The sequence below is a fragment of the Rosa rugosa genome, chromosome 5 (genome assembly GCF_958449725.1).
Source record: "Rosa rugosa chromosome 5, drRosRugo1.1, whole genome shotgun sequence".
NCBI classification, from domain to species: Eukaryota; Viridiplantae; Streptophyta; class Magnoliopsida; order Rosales; family Rosaceae; genus Rosa; species Rosa rugosa.
In genome coordinates, this window is record NC_084824.1 from 12,439,672 (window position 1) to 12,455,774 (window position 16,103).

At 39.1% G+C, this 16,103-nt stretch overlaps 3 protein-coding genes and 1 non-coding gene across 6 annotated transcripts; 2 read left to right on the forward strand and 2 right to left on the reverse strand.

Moving 5' to 3' along the window:
• LOC133713091 (potassium transporter 5) lies at positions 1-4,312 on the forward strand. 2 transcript variants are annotated; one of them, XM_062139217.1, is made up of 8 exons: positions 1-236; positions 349-571; positions 687-935; positions 1,096-1,134; positions 1,270-1,530; positions 1,723-1,775; positions 2,467-2,581; positions 2,786-4,312. In XM_062139217.1, the coding sequence occupies exons 1-8, from the start codon at positions 63-65 to the stop codon at positions 4,039-4,041; spliced, it is 2,370 nt and encodes a 789-aa protein (XP_061995201.1). In that variant the 5' UTR covers positions 1-62; the 3' UTR covers positions 4,042-4,312. The 2 variants fall into 2 exon arrangements, with proteins under 2 accessions (XP_061995201.1, XP_061995202.1); XM_062139218.1 differs by lacking the exon at positions 1-236 and having other exon boundaries at positions 389-571; positions 665-935.
• A 2,477-nt stretch (positions 4,313-6,789) lies between these two features.
• On the reverse strand, positions 6,790-10,874 carry LOC133710661 (probable protein S-acyltransferase 6). Of its 2 annotated transcripts, none has more exons than XM_062136797.1 (6): positions 10,335-10,874; positions 9,947-10,171; positions 9,625-9,807; positions 8,808-9,116; positions 8,199-8,432; positions 6,790-8,096 (listed from the first exon to the last, which is right to left on the reverse strand). In XM_062136797.1, exons 2-6 carry the CDS (start codon positions 10,088-10,090, stop codon positions 7,632-7,634), a joined length of 1,335 nt encoding a protein of 444 aa, XP_061992781.1. In that variant the 5' UTR covers positions 10,091-10,171; positions 10,335-10,874; the 3' UTR covers positions 6,790-7,631. The 2 variants fall into 2 exon arrangements, with proteins under 2 accessions (XP_061992781.1, XP_061992780.1); XM_062136796.1 differs by having other exon boundaries at positions 9,947-10,245.
• Positions 10,875-14,470: 3,596 nt separating this feature from the next.
• On the reverse strand, positions 14,471-14,561 carry TRNAY-GUA (transfer RNA tyrosine (anticodon GUA)). The gene is given in 2 exon segments: positions 14,471-14,506; positions 14,525-14,561. It is a non-coding gene; the product is annotated as a tRNA-Tyr (tRNA).
• Positions 14,562-14,945: 384 nt separating this feature from the next.
• On the forward strand, positions 14,946-16,103 carry LOC133710804 (protein vip1-like). Its single transcript, XM_062136932.1, has 4 exons — positions 14,946-15,210; positions 15,286-15,361; positions 15,447-15,539; positions 15,767-16,103. The coding sequence occupies exons 1-4, from the start codon at positions 15,095-15,097 to the stop codon at positions 16,010-16,012; spliced, it is 531 nt and encodes a 176-aa protein (XP_061992916.1). The 5' UTR covers positions 14,946-15,094; the 3' UTR covers positions 16,013-16,103.

Below are 16,103 nucleotides of genomic sequence, written 5' to 3' on the forward strand. Positions count from 1 at the left end.
CTACCTATAAAACCCAGGCAGTCAATTAGTTTTCAGAGAAGCAACCGATCATCATCAACAAGATGGCGGAGAAAGTGGAGAGGATGAGGGAATCAGTAGAGAAAGAAGGAGAAGAGTTGGAAAAAAAGAACAACCAGATGAATGAGAGAAAGGTTTCGTGGGCAAAGCTCCGGCGTGTAGACTCCCTCAATTTGGAGGCCGGAAGAGTTTCCATGACTCACAGCCACGGCTCACAGGTTAGGGCACTGTGTTATTCGTACTCCCAGTTTGTCATTTCTATTTTTGATTGGCAAGCATCAATGATTTGTTGTACATAATTTACCGGCTAATTCTGTGCTATTACATCAGATGAGCTGGAGGAGGACGTTGAGTTTGGCATTTCAAAGCATTGGGATTATATATGGAGACATAGGGACGTCTCCTCTCTATGTGTATGCTAGCACTTTCACTGGTGGCATTGACAACAGTGAAGACATTATAGGGGTCTTGTCACTCATCATCTACACCATTGCACTCGTACCCATGCTCAAGTATGTGTTCATCGTCTTGTGGGCCAACGACAACGGCGATGGTAAGTTATCAGAGATATGAACTTTTCTTGCGTCACTAGATATGTTCTGATAATGGGTTAGATGCTGTGATTTAATAATTAATATCTGTAAAGATGGTGCATATTCATCTTGTAGGGGGAACATTTGCCCTGTATTCGTTGATATGCCGATATGCGAAGGTGAGTTTAATTCCGAATAACCAGTCAGAAGACACGCAGCTATCCAACTACAAGCTCGACTTGCCATCAAACGAATTGAAACGAGCCCAGAAGATTAAGAAGAAGCTGGAAAATAGTAAAATGGCTCAATACATACTCTTCACCGTCACCATTATGGGAACTTCCATGGTAATTGGAGATGGGGTTCTTACTCCATCCATTTCAGGTAATTCAAGTACCCACTCAGATGAATAATATCCAATACGTACGTAGTACATGAGATTGGAATTTTCGTAGCGCAGTATTTAGAAGAACTTGTTTGTGGATTATATACTATTATATTTCCTGCAAAATTTAACAAAAGCTTATGTTCAATCTGCATGCAGTTCTTTCTGCAGTGAGTGGAATCGACTCGTTAGGAAAAAGTATGTTATAATTAACGTCAAGCAATTTGATTTGGATATATATGATCAATATACTGCGTTTCTTAGGTATTGAGTGCTATATATTTGATCATTAATAAAATTGTCATTCCTCTCTCTCACACACAAATATATCAGATGCTGTCGTGGCGATTTCGGTAGCGATCTTGGTAGTTCTCTTCTCTGTTCAGCGATTCGGTACCGATAAAGTGGGGTTTACCTTTGCTCCTATAATCTTGGTGTGGTTCCTCTTCATCAGTGGCATTGGTCTTTACAACTTGTTCGTGCATGACATCGGTGTTCTTCGTGCTTTCAATCCAATGTGCATGGTTCAGTACTTCCAAAGAAACGGAAAAAAAGGATGGGTTTCCCTTGGGGGAATATTTCTCTGCATTACTGGTACTTGTTTTTTTTACACTGGCTTTTATATTTTCAATAATTAAAGCAGACATGCGGACTTCTTCCAAAATGATAGAGCTGTTTAATCTTTTGGACTGTGAGGCTTATTTTCTGCGAAGTCCGCAAGTCCTTGTTTATATCCATTTAATTTAATTAACTAGTATGTAATTAACATTGTAAGAAAATAACCAGGCACCGAAGCCATGTTTGCTGATCTGGGTCACTTCAATGTCAAAGCAGTCCAAGTAAGTAGTCTCTACACTACAGCCTGCACATAGTAAATACCATATGCCTGGTTTATTCGTCTTCATATCTTTACTAGCTAGCATAACGTTGGAGACATCCGACTTAGGTTTCTTCTGGAATAGAGGAAACAAAAGCAATAATCGTTTTTTAATACAATAATTTAGATGTCATTATTGAGTTGACATTGTCCAAATTAAGAACATCATTAACTTGACAAAGGCATCAACATATATATAAAACCAAATTTTCAATCACGAGTACGCGTACAGGAAAATGAATCACCTCATTCTCATCCAATTATGAGAACTAGATTGACAATGCCCATATATGATGCGAGTATCTTACATTACGTTCAATACTTTTATGTATTAAATGAAATCATATTTATATTGCCAAAATGATAAAATTAGGATTTAGTTTTTTAGTACATGCATAGTTTAAATTTTTATTTTCATCCCGGATGTTCACAAGGAGAGAAATAATCGCATATGTATGTTTGGCAGTTAAATAACTAACAAATTAAGACTTCAAGGGTTCGATTTGGTCCAATAATGCAAGCATGTGCGTATCAGATTTAAATTAATTATTGTTTTTCTCGTAATCTTATTTTGACTACAAGTAATACGTACTTATATCATAGGGTACGTAGAGTCCCTAATCTAACAGTTTTGCCATGTATAAATTTCGCAGATCAGTTTCTCTTGCATTACATTTCCCGCGTTAATCACTGCATATAGTGGCCAAGCAGCATACCTCCGTAAGTTCCCTCTCGAGGTGGAGAAGACGTTCTACAACTCGATCCCAGGTGATGACTCAATCGATCACTTTCCTTTAAACAAAATTGCGGAAATTTTACGATAGACCGGTGTAGGACATATTCCATATTTTAAATAAGCTAGACATAATTGAAAAAAAAAAATGTGAAGAATGTCCGGTCCTATACCGTTGTATGGTAAAGTTGTCGTCAAACTTAACTGGTATTGTCTTCTTAACTCATTTACGTATGCAGATCCTTTGTACTGGCCAACCTTTGTTGTGGCCGTAGCTGCTGCCATTATTGCCAGCCAAGCTATGATTTCCGGGGCATTCGCAATAATCTCTCAGTCCCTTAGTCTCGGTTGTTTCCCACGAGTTAAGGTCGTTCACACCTCTGCTAAGTACGAAGGTCAAGTATACATACCTGAGGTTAACTATATGCTCATGATCGCTTGCGTGGTGGTCACTGCAGCCTTCAAGACTACAGAAAAGATTGGAAACGCTTATGGAATCGCAGTGGTCAGTGTGATGGTCATTACAACTGGTTTACTTACTCTAATTATGCTGGTAATATGGAAGACCAGCATATGGTTGATTGCTCTCTTCCTTGTGGGGTTTCTTTCAATCGAGGTCATCTATTTATCTTCAGTTATGTACAAATTCGTTCAAGGCGGGTTCCTTCCTCTGGTGTTTGCTTCATTCCTTATGGCAATCATGGCGATTTGGCATTATGTACACAAGAAAAGATACATGTTTGAGATCAACAACAAGGTTTCAAGCGAATACATGAGACAATTGGCCTCAAATCCCAACATTAACCGTGTGCCTGGAATTGGACTTCTCTATTCTGAGCTTGTCGAAGGAATTCCTCCTATATTTTCTCATTTTGTTTCCAATATACCCTCCATTCATTCAATTGTGGTAATTGTGTCTATCAAGTCCATTCCCCTCAGCAAAGTTGCAGTGGAGGAGAGGTTTCTGTTCCGACAGTTGGAGCCAAGAGAGTACCGAATGTTCCGTTGCGTAGCAAGATACGGTTACAATGACAGAATGGAGGGGCCAAAAGAGTTTGAGCAACAATTAATCGAGAATTTGAAGGAGTTTATTCGCCATAAACACTTTGTACTTGAAGGAGAAGCACCCGGGAATGGAGAAAAAACAGAGGAGCAAGTGGAAGCAGAGCAACAGCCTAACCATTCGTCTGCTTCCTCACCGTGGATTCAGTCATTCAATGCTGGTAGGTCAGCAAATTCGTCTAACCGGATTGTCCCTGTTCCAATCCGAGGGGCTGAAGAGGAAATGCAGTTTGTGCAAGCAGAAATGGAAAAAGGGATAGTATATCTGCTGGGAGAGACAGAAGTGGTTGCAGCAGAAAACGCATCTTTCTTCAAGAAGCTCATTGTCAACTATGTCTATGATTTCTTGAGGAAAAACTTTAGGCAAGGGCAGAATATAATGGCAATTCCAAGGTCTAGGCTTCTCAGAGTTGGAATGACCTATGAGATTTGAGGTGACAATGTCTAAAATAGAATGAATAATTGTATCCAACCATTGACAGTTGGAGCCAAATTTGTGTAAGCAATTGAGTAATAGGTTGCAAAATGTGCTTGTCTATATGCTAACTAGGAATCCCCAAAGGAGTGTGAAAGTGTGCGAGTATGGGTGATCAAGTGAAGTATGGATGGAGTGGTTGTTTCTACAAGCACTTTTATTTCTGTTCTGCTTGACTTTATTATAATACATTTGTGGATTAATTTAGTTTAAAGTACATTTTAATGTATGAGGGCTACACATGTTAATTTTTCGAGTATCATCGACAAACTACTCAGCCGTTTGATTACCATAAAGTAGGGGAGGTGATATTGAATAACACACATGTTTCATTGGTAAGGAAATGAACTAATCTAAGGCAAATAAACCCAATCGTGGCCAAGAAAATAAGGTTGCAAGCCTAAAGCTCATTCCGAGGAAGGTCATAATACGATGACTGAGTATGCTGCGAAGAATAACTAGAATTCAGTTATAAAATTTGTTTCACGAAAAATATGCTTGAAAATGTACTGAAATATACAGCAAAGTTATTTTTTTTTTCATGGATCATTTCTAGACACCTATTTGGGTTGTCTCCAACCCTTTGGTCTTATTAGTTAATCTTAAGGGAAAATGATCATTTACCCGATTTTAGGCTAAAAATTGCCCACTTGCTCCACCAACTGTTTTTTAACCCCATTTACCCAAAACACTCTAAGGGATTATTTCCCCTTTACCCAATTAATTCTTTTTTCTTTTTTTTTGAGACTTTTTTGCCCTCTCCTTCTTTCTCACTTAGAGAGAGAAGTCACTTTCCACCTTGTTGTGCTCCGGTGACCAGTGGCCGGCGCGGTCTCCGGCGACCGGTGACCGGATTCCGGGAACCGGTAACCGAAATCCGGCGACCGATGACTGGAATCCGGAATCCGGCTATTATTGCCCCCCAGTAATCATATTACTGCCCCCCAGTAATCATATTATTACCTCCCAAAAATCATATTATTGCCGTCCAGTGAATTGTATGAACTCCCAAAACCAAAATGAATACACTACAGGAACAATTGATCAATTTATAATCATATTATTGGCTCCCAATAATCATATTATTGCCCCCCAATACAAAGTCCAATGTCTCTACTGCCTCCCAATAGACCACCAAAAATGCACCATTTTGTATGATTCACAGATAATTTGTCTTTAATACACAGAAAACAACAGGTAACTTATCAATACACCACACTATAATGATCCCTGTCCCTCATTTCAAAGTCTACTGGGGGCCAATAATGTGTCTACTGGGGGCCAAAAATGCACCATTTTGTATGATTCACAGATAATTTGACTTTAATACACAGAAAACAACATGTAACTTATCAAAACACCACACTATAGTGATCCATGTCCCTCATATCAAAGTCTACTGGGGGCCAATAATGTGTCTACTGCCCCCAGTAGACCATCAAACAAACCCCACAGTTACATTGCAATTCCTTCCTCTTTCTCGGGGTTCACAGTGTATAAAAAAAAAAAAAGTGCTATGGGCACCCAAGAGTGTGAAGCCGGCCCCTCCTCCTCCTTCGCCGGACGACGACGACGAGCGCGCCAAGAAGAAGCACAAGCTCATCCTCGGAATCAAACACCAACAGCAAAATCGCAAACCTGGGATTGAGGACCTTGGGTTGGCTCCCTTTCAAGGTGGTCTCGGCGTCTCGGGCTGTCTAATCGGATTTGGAATCGGGTCAAGGTCGGGCTTTCGTGTTTGAGGTCGACGTTGATCTCCAGATTTGTGGTTTGACTTAGTGATTGACACGGTGGTCCGGTGCTGCTTCTGATGGGGACAGGAATGGTTGCCTGGGCTCGATGATTTGACTTAGTGATTGGCACGGTGTCTGGTGCTGCTTCTGATGGGGACATGAATGGTTGCCTGGGCTCGATGATGGAGTAGCCAGCGGTGATGGCCGAGAAGCCGCAAAGGAGGCAGATCGACGACGGTGGTTTGGGTGAGGAGGCGGATGAGAGAGAGAGAGAGAGATATCGTTGACGGTGGTCTGGGTGAGGAGGGGATGAGAGAGCGAGAGAGAGAGAGAGAGGGGGAGTGTAATTTATGAATTAAAATAAGGGCGAAACTGTCAATAGCTGTTAGATTGGGTAAATGGGGTTAAAAAACTCTTAGTGGAGTAAATGGGCAATTTTGAAGCTGAAATTGAGTAAGTGGTCACAGCCCCTAATCTTAATTCTTAACTAATACTTCATGACAAGACTCATACAGCAAATGCCTTTTGAAATGTGTCCTCCACTGGAATACTAATAGATTGGATCAAGGATTTGGCAGTAAAGTTCAAACTTGAAAAGTTTAAAGTGAAATGGATCTAGTAGAGTATTGAATATATGTGCATTCTAAGTGCCAATATAGCCCCCCTGGCTAGCAATGAATTTCATTTTTCGAAGGGGCAATTAAGAATGTGCAGACTAAATAAGCAAATTAGGACAGCAACAAATTATTTCAATAACAGATCCCTTAAATTTACTTTAAGAATCCAGGCTTAAAATTAGGACGTCCACCTCCTACCATCCTAGAAGACTTGATAGTTTAGTTTAATTAAAAAATTAATACTATGAAACATGAAGTGGGTGATAAGATCACTGACAATTCAATGGTCCAAATGCTCCTAAAGAGGATTTACTAGATACCCTTTATAGCTTTTTCTTTTTCTTTTTCTCAAAGGAAATGACTTTTATTAAGAGCTTGAATCTACATGGTACATAAAATCTTCTAACAAATCATCCTCTATGAAATCAGGAGGTTACTCAACCCAAACACATAATATGGCAAGAAAAATGGAAAGATACTAAGAACAAAGGATAAATAGCCAATCTATGGAGTAACGTATTTGCCTCAGAAAATTGCTGACCTATAAAAATGGCTTGTAAACTACAATTTATGGCTTTGACGTAGCTCCCTCTGTAGCAGCAAAGGCTTCGGCATTTCAGCAGACTACACAAGGAGAATGTATTTACAAGTTTGTTCTTCTTACGCCTCTCTATCCTCCACCTACAGTCTCACTGCCTCTATGTTTTAAGAGATAAATTGGTGGATGTAATACACAAGTTATAATTGGAGAAATCGTTTACATACATCTGATTTCTAGGCAAACAATTAGTTTTTTTTTTTTTTTTTTTTTTCTCAACTTAAATCTAAAACAACTCACATATATATCCCATGGATGACAATTGCTGGCATGACTCATAGCCATCTCCGGAACTGCACCACATTCTACAAGCTCTTCTGGGATCCAATCAAGAATAATGAATATGTGATGATGACCTTGGTTTCCTGAAGAATACACCCTCAATCCAAGTAGCCATAAATGCAGTTTGATTTATGTCAAATGTCTCTTTACTGTTTTAACTGAACCGCAGCTTTCATTCTGAATCAGTCCTACTACTGAGAACTTCAGTGTGATAACATCCTTCCAATGGCGGGAGTTCAGCACTATGTCAGTATCCAATTCCAATCATCCAGATTAGCAACTATTATCAAACTTGGCTCTAATATCAAACATAAATTGCTACTTTAGGTCACTAGGCCCTTCAATCTTCTGTCTGCCTGTTGTTGAACCATCTTCCATTCCGAATTCAGCAGCCAAGATTTGTATATCAGGTGTGGATGGCCAGTTGGCTTTCTGATCCCAGTTTGAATGCCTCGGCTGAGTCCCACACCTCTCCAACCTATCCATACCAACAACACTATCAATCTGACTCTGTAGATCCTCAAGATCTTCAGCAGCCACAGCTTGGCGTTTTCCCATCTCTATGTCATATCTTGGTTTGGGCATCTCTGGGCTCATAGGATGACCTAATGAAACTGTTGAATTGGTATAGACAGAAGACGACTCGCCCTTAACCTTTTCCCTGAAGTTATGTTTAGATGGAGGAATCCTAGAGCAGAAAACTTCCGCGATATTTTCAAAACACCCACGATTGTGCGGGTTCATCTTGATAGTGTAGCGATACCGGAAGTTCTCATAAGTTGTCTGCAAGGAGTAAAAATTAAAAAATTTAGGAAAAAAAAAATCCCAGTCAGAGAGAGACAGAGTGGGAAGGCCAAACAGTGATAAGGGTCAAGAATAAGGAACCTGATTGGTGCAGATTAAATATAGATGGAAGCTACTGAGACCTCCAACAAACCAAGCAGCTCCAAATGTATATAGAATTAGAATTCCTGAAACAGGTGACTTCAATAAAGCTCTCCAGAGATCATAATGGTAAGCATCCATTATTTTCATGATGTTTACCCAGGAGAAGGCAAAGACATAGAGGCACAGCATGGCTGTGGAGGACACAAACAGGAAAAAGAATCGGTAATTCCTCTGCAAGAAGACAAATAAATTGAACCTCGTTAGGCCCATGAGAGATAATAATATATCCAACAAAGATAAAAATTAACCCCTTGAACTCAAACAAGGAGGATAGTAATGATGCAGCTACATGCATATATTCAGGGTATGGACTTCAGAAGGAATGAGTGCGGGAAATTCATAACCCTACGTACTGACATCAGGAAGGAATGAATGCAGGGCATTGAACTCATAATGCATATATGCAGGGTATTACTAATATTTTGAAAATTCTTGAAGATCTTATGCTATAAGGTTCTTGCATATTACAAAGATAATTCATAGATTTTAAAAACAGAATAGCTGTTTAGATTGAGAGAGAAATAAAAATGACAAAATGAAACATACTCTCCCAATACATTGCCCCACCCATGGGCAATGGTGATCAAAACGCTCCACACAATTGTTGCATATAGAGCAGTGCGAGCATCGGGGCGGACGATATAGCATGCATGTATGGCAGTATTTGACCTTGACAATTGAGCCATTAACCATTATATCTTTTGTGGGTGGTACAGTTGGTGGTCCATTCTGACTTCCTGGCCACTCAGATGACATACTAGACATATAACCATCATCTTCTGGTTCAGGAGGATGCAGGCTTCGAGGAATAATGCCAGGATCTCTTGAAGCTGTAATCAAGAGAAGACTAACAACCTGCAGAAGTCGGTATTCCAAAACCGTTCATTACTAAAATTGTATACACCGTACAAACAATATGCAAGCTCTTTAAAGAGAAAGTCAAGTAAACAAACTTATTATCACTGATGGTACCACACAGCAGAACCATGTGTCAAAGACAATATTATTTCAGAAAATGCTATAATAGGGCTTCCATCTCAAAAACCTCATTGGAGCTAAACACTAACAAATCATTATGTGTCTCTGCCTAAGCAGGAACAAAATTATGGAGGTCCTTATGCTCCATTTGAAGTTCAAACATTTCAATTTCTATATTCTGGTTTTCCAAAAACTGGCAACAGTAAGTTAACTAGATAAATCCTATGCACTCACTTAACAGATTAAGTGAGAAATTACATATCCTTAATAACAGTGCTGCAACTATATGAGTGAAAATGTCTACTCTTTCTATTTACTTTCCTCATACCAGGTATCTATCATACATTAGATGGGAATCGGTAAAGCAGTCATGTAAAGAACTCACACAGACTGTAGATACGACAGCTAAAGCCACGATAAAATTGCCAATATGGTAGGGGAAAATACGAACTAGTCCTCTAGAAACAAAAGCACAAAACAAGATCACCGGAACCACAATCAGCGACACAGTAAGAATCAATGACTTGGCATCCGGACCAAATATCAGTCTGCCATTGAAGCAAAATTTCTGCACAGAAAAGAAAAAAATGCAAAAAATGAGACACATTGTACCTTTCCGCAAATCCAAACACCAATCCCAGCTTACTCTAGCCCCTATCAAGAACCTTAAATCTAAACAGAGAAACTGAAGGGGAATATAGACCTACATTGTTTCCTTTCCAAACTTGAAATACTCTGAGGGAGGGGCCAGGGGGGTCCATAATCCGGCGGTCGGAGTTGGAATGCTGATCATGCATAGAACTACCGTGCATTCCTTCCCGAGTTCTGACCAAGTCGTCGTCTTTTCTCATTGGCCCGCACCCTTCAAATTCCTGAGCTCAATGCATTTGATTCTGAATCTCAAGAACAACAGGTCGTCTTCCCTAAACGATCTGCAACACACACAATCCCGACCCCCACACAACGCTCTCAGAATCATGATAGTCTCAGCTCAACATTTCACAATCTATAATCCAAAAAAAGGGTTTGAAATTAACAATCTTTCCAGAAATGGGCACCCAACATTTCGATTAAAAATCAAATCTTTGAGCGTACCTTGTGTTTTTATTGAATTCCGGTTTCTGGGTCCAGCAATGGGGGGAGGAGAGCACCGTATCCGAAGCTCCGTGACTCAAAAGAATGCGGGCTTTTTTTGGGTTTAGGATTCCGATGAAATTTGCAGACGCTGAAGCTCGGAAACTGGTACGGATCGGCGGAGGAGGATCGGAAATCGGGTGTCTCCGAAACCCGAACAAGACTTTGAAGATGGGATAGTGATTACAAGTCAGAGAGAGAGAGAGAGAGAGAGAGAGGAACAATGCGTTTTGCCACCGTGGCGATGACCTTTCCCGACGACTCGGATCGCCGGTTTTTTCGAATATTTTTGGCTCCGTTTTTGTAACTATATGTTTTTGTTTTTTTTGGTTTTTTTAAATGGGGAAGGAAATTCTCACTAGTTGTGGGAGGAGGACAAGTATGATGATGAGGTTTGTGAGCCGAGGACTTCGCCGGAGCTTTCTCTTACTCTGTTATAGCTGAAGTGCTGGAATATGAGCTTAGTTTACACACCAATATTGTTTCTCTCTGGGATTTTATTGTTAATTTTTGGTAATTAAAAGCACTTTAATCAAAGTGTTTTCGTGCTTTGGAGGGCCTTGCTTGCCTCCCCATGCATGAAATTTTAGGCGCCCTTGCTTTTGCTTTTGCTTTTGCTTTTATGTCTCTCTCTTTTCTCTTTCTTTAGTTTTAGTGTTTTAGAGAACAGGAAGTTTCATTATCGCAAAGCTGATATGTGGAATTTACCTAATACATGATGCATTAATAATTTCATATGTAAGTTGTAACATATTTATATACAATACAATGCACAGTAGCGAGGTTTTCTCTCCGGGCCAAATACTGCCAAATGATTCCGTTGCTGCGTTTTTAGAGTGTGACCTAAGAATTTTAGAACTGCGGCGAACTCTAAAAGTTATGCCCTCTAATCATAGTATGCATTTAATTTTTTTTTTTCATAAGAATTTTACGGAAATAAAACTATAAACTCAATATCTAAACAATAAAATAACAAACAAAATGTAATATAATATCCAAATGATTATATTGTAATCAAATAATAAGGCCGAAAATGTTCCAAACCAAAATTTTAGAAATTGAGCTAAACATGTTCCAATTTAAAACTTTAAAGATAAGTTAAAGATGTCGTAGACCAAAATTTAAATTAATATAACTGGAAGGTTCGACAAAAATGAGAGAATTGCTTTTCTTTGACATTAGGGTAATTGCATTGTTTTTTGAATCAAATCTAAAACGATTTCTCATTGATACTCAAGTCAGAATGACCATTACATACCCCTCCGCTGCTATTTACTAGACAGACAAGAGTTTGTAGGGGTATCAAGGTGGGGTGTGTGTGTGTGTGTATTTATATATTATTTTTATTATTTTTATATAATAAATATTTTACTCCTAAAGGAGATTGGGCTTTCATTTTGTTAATACTAAATTTAAGAAAATAGAGTTTGTCGGTCAAAATATTTGTTTATGCCTCAATACCAAGTGTGTTCTCATGATTCTCCTCGAACATTTAACTAATTGGTAGTAAATTTTAGGGTAAAGTTTTCTCTTCGGATATCTAACACACACACACATAAAAGCTCAATTTTTATCATAATTTTCACATGGTGGGGAAAAAAAAAATTGGCCAACCCTAAATTTCTAAACTTTTGTGCCTGTGGCAGCCGTCTTTTGGGCCTTACCTCTAGTTTGAGCCTAAGTATGACACAAATACAACAAAACATATTAGATATCTGATGAGAAAACTTTGCCCTAAAATTTGCTACCAATTAGTTAAATGTTCAAGGAGAATCATGAGAACACACTTGGTATTGATGCATAGAAAGTGTTGACTACTTTGTATGGGTGGTTGGTGAGGTATGCCGAATGTCCAAGATACGCGAAGAGTATAGTGGAAAATGTGAAGCAAGTGAATCTGACATGCGCTCAAGCAAAGAACAAATCGAAAGTTTGAGTGTTTGAAATTTGAAGATGAAAAGTATATGCATGGCACTGAAATCTACTACATACTTGGATTGTTCGGACACTAAAGTGACCCATGTCATTAACCAATCAAATTCATAACCGTAATTACATATACATATGTGGCTGTAGGACATATCAAATTACTTAATTACCGGTGATGCAGGGAACTACTTCCCCGAGGAAATCCAAGCAGTCTTTCCAATTTTTTTGGAAATATGTCACGATGTACATTGGATTGAAAGTTTTCAATACAGTAATGTCGTAAGCGATTAATATAAATATATAGAGAGGATCAAGAGAGGACCTCTTTAAACTTGAAAAATGATGATGTTTATATTTTTAGGATGTATTTTAATAATCACAACCACTTATTACTAGTTACCTACATACATATGAATCCTACAAAAAATATATTTAGCCAAATCAAAAAACAGTTAATCATTTGATTAGCACAGTGTTCGTTTTAATTTTATCTTACGGATTACATTTGTTTACACAATCTTGAATGACCAAATGATTATGATGAATTTGGTTATTTTTTGTAGACATCATTCTTGCAAAGTAAAAATAGGATAAACAAAAGTGTGTGTGTGTGTGTGTGTGTATTAAATGATGATGATTGGCTTTCATTTATATTTACTAGTCTCATGTCTGCACCATGCGTGGAAGAAAAAATACATTATATGTATATAGAGATGATGAAATTATTTTTTTGAAGGGAATGTGGATTTCATTGTCGCATGCCAAGATGGCAATTACATATCCTTATGCTGCCTTCAACTAAACAGATCAAGAAGTTGTAGCAAAACTACTGTGATACATAGAAATAGACCACCTATATTCGAACTAACCGCTCACTTAAAGTGAGCCTATAAACTATGGATAAAATGGAGACATAGAATATAGGCCCCTACCACAAATGAGTGTTTGGTTCCTAATACAAGGGAACTTAGTGTAATTAGACAAAAAAGCTAAAAACATAGAGTTGGGTCAAGGGCCTAAACCCTAGCCCAATTGAGAGACCAGGGTCAAACCCCAGCCCATAAACTCAAAGCCCAAATAGGATGCCATCAGCAAAGGTCCACCCAAGGCCCAATAGCCTGGTCCGGTCCAGTCCACCTGCCAGCCAAACTCCATCCCTGTCGCACAGACCAGCCAGCCAAGCTCCGTCCGCCGTACGCCGCCACAACCAGCATCCTTCCGATCTGCGCCCCACGATCCACCTCCTGCGACCCAAACCCCACAGAACACGCCACCACGACCTGCACCGCTCGATCCGCACCGCCACAAGCATACCGTCGACAACCCAAACCTGCACGAGCCATGTCGCTTCGAGCCACGTCGCCTCGAAGAAACCAAACCCCGAGCCACCGCCAAACAGCAGATCAATGACTCCGACATCAGGGTTCAATCACCAGATCTGCTAGCACAACCACCATCTCTACCTCCATCCCAGTCGGACCATCCACAAGCCCCGAGCAAAACCCCCCATCAGATGCCATCCCATGAGCAATAGTCCATTCAATACCCGTCCGTCAGCCAACCTCATGACGACGGCGAGGCCAAAGGCCAGCCGGTGCGCCCAGGCGCCGCCGGACGAGGATGATTGCCCAGAACAAAAACCGGCCGTTTCCTCGAGAGAGAGAGCCTTCAAATTCCTTTTCTTGGACAATCGCACCATGATGATGAAATTATATGGAATGTGCATTTCATGGTTTAATTAGTGGGTAGTTTTTAAGGCATAATAGTTTTCATATGTTTATTTCTTTTATTAGATGGTATTGTTTGATAATTTGTCCTTAAAAAATATTAAGTCAGTAAAGTTAATAAAGTATGTTTGAATGGGCATTCTAAGAAAACTAAATTTTGGTAAACCCTTAGACACCAAACTATCCCCTATTTTTGAACTTGAGGCAGCTAGCACTTGGGCCTCATCTTAGGTTCGGGTCTAACTATCCAAACAGTATGGTTATTGCTCGAATAGTCTCGACCTAGGTTTCAACTTAAGTTCACAAGTCTACAAACTTGTGGTTTTTAATTAGGAAGTCACGCAAGAATTCAGACACTATTAATGATAAAAACACATGGAAAAAGTCCGAGAAGTTGTTAGCTTTTTACTTGCAAAAGAATACAAATGAAAAAAAAAAAAATCCGACCTACCGGATTCGAACCAGTGACCTAAGGATTTCTGACGGTTCTACCCACTACAGTCCTCCGCTCTACCAACTGAGCTAAGGTCGGTTTGTGGTATGATATGATTTTTATTGTTATTAAACGGTTAATTCCAAAATGAGAAAAGGATGGTCAAAGACAGCAAAAGCACATCTGGTGCAGTGGTGCACAATCCATCTGTCTTTAACAAGATCTGCATCCACCAAAATGGCTTCTTGATTGCTTCTTACTTTTTCGGGTATCTGTTGTTGTCATCTGTTACTATATATCAGAGTCAAATCAAACATTTATATCAATCCATTGTTGAAAAAGATTCCCACTTTTGATATTTTGGGAAAAGTTTAACAAACATAGTCCCTGATTCAGCACTGTCTAGCAACAGTGGAAATTCTTTTTAGCTTATAGATAACATCTTTTCCTTTTCTTCTGAAAGAGGAATAAGTTCCCCATCATCTTTATTCCAAGTTGTGAAAACTTTTGAAAATTCCTTATCATGTTTGGTCTCATAATCTCAATAGAATCAATTGTTTTTGTACAGACTATGGATATATTATACTAGTTGAAGGGTGTTGAGTAACTGTGAGTCTGTGAACATAATCATAATGGACACAGGGGATTTAACTATTCAAGTTCTCAACCTTTCTCCAAGGGTGACCCTTAAAGACTTGATTACCTTCTTCTCTTATTGTGGAACTGTTCACAATGTCCAGCTCTTGAGGTAAACAACCTCTTTACTGCTTAATCTCTTCATTTTTATTTACATATAATTATGATCTGGTTTCATCAATGGCAGAGATAAAGAGCAATCGCCCTATGCTTTAGTGACTTTTGGGCAGCCTTATGCTTTCCAAACTGCTCTTCTCCTTGATGTAAGCCACAATATGTGTTATAAGTTAACGCTGTTTTGTGTTTGATATTTTATGAGTGTGAGTGAAAGCAATGAATTGAATGCAGGATGCTGTGTTTGGAGGGAAACCCATTTGCGTATTACCTGCATGTGTTATAAAGATTCCTATTGAATCAGATGACGACACTGATGAGTCTCAGGTTCTCTTTTATCATTCTTGTAACCTGAATTTAGGACTTTACTTCAAGTAATGTACTGATTGGTATGCCTGTCCGTCATTCAAAAACACGAAGTTCTCTTAGTATTAGCAACCACACCTCCATTCTTTCGGCGCTTCTACAAGTCGATCTAATTTGCCAGAGTACATGAAGCCTAGAACAATGAGGTAGTAAGAATTTGATGAGTATCTTTTTGCTTATTGTTTCAGAGCAAAAGCCAAGGACAAAACATGTCAATGTTGAAGAAAAGCAGGGATGAGTTGGAGGAGAGCTTGAAGCTTTCGTCCGAGAAAGGAAGAAGAGTGGTAATTGAACAAGCAAGATCAGCCATTTATGCAGTTGAGCAAGCAGCAGGTCGAATGGGAAGTGCCATCATGAACAACAACTTCATGTCAAATATACTTGACAAAGCCTCGAGATCTGCCTCAGACTTCGGAACTAAGAAGATCCAATAAATTTGAGCTTATTCTTAATGTTATCAAAATGTAATAAGCTACCGCAAATTTGTAAGAGAATCACATTTACAAAAGCAAAGTTATTACCAAA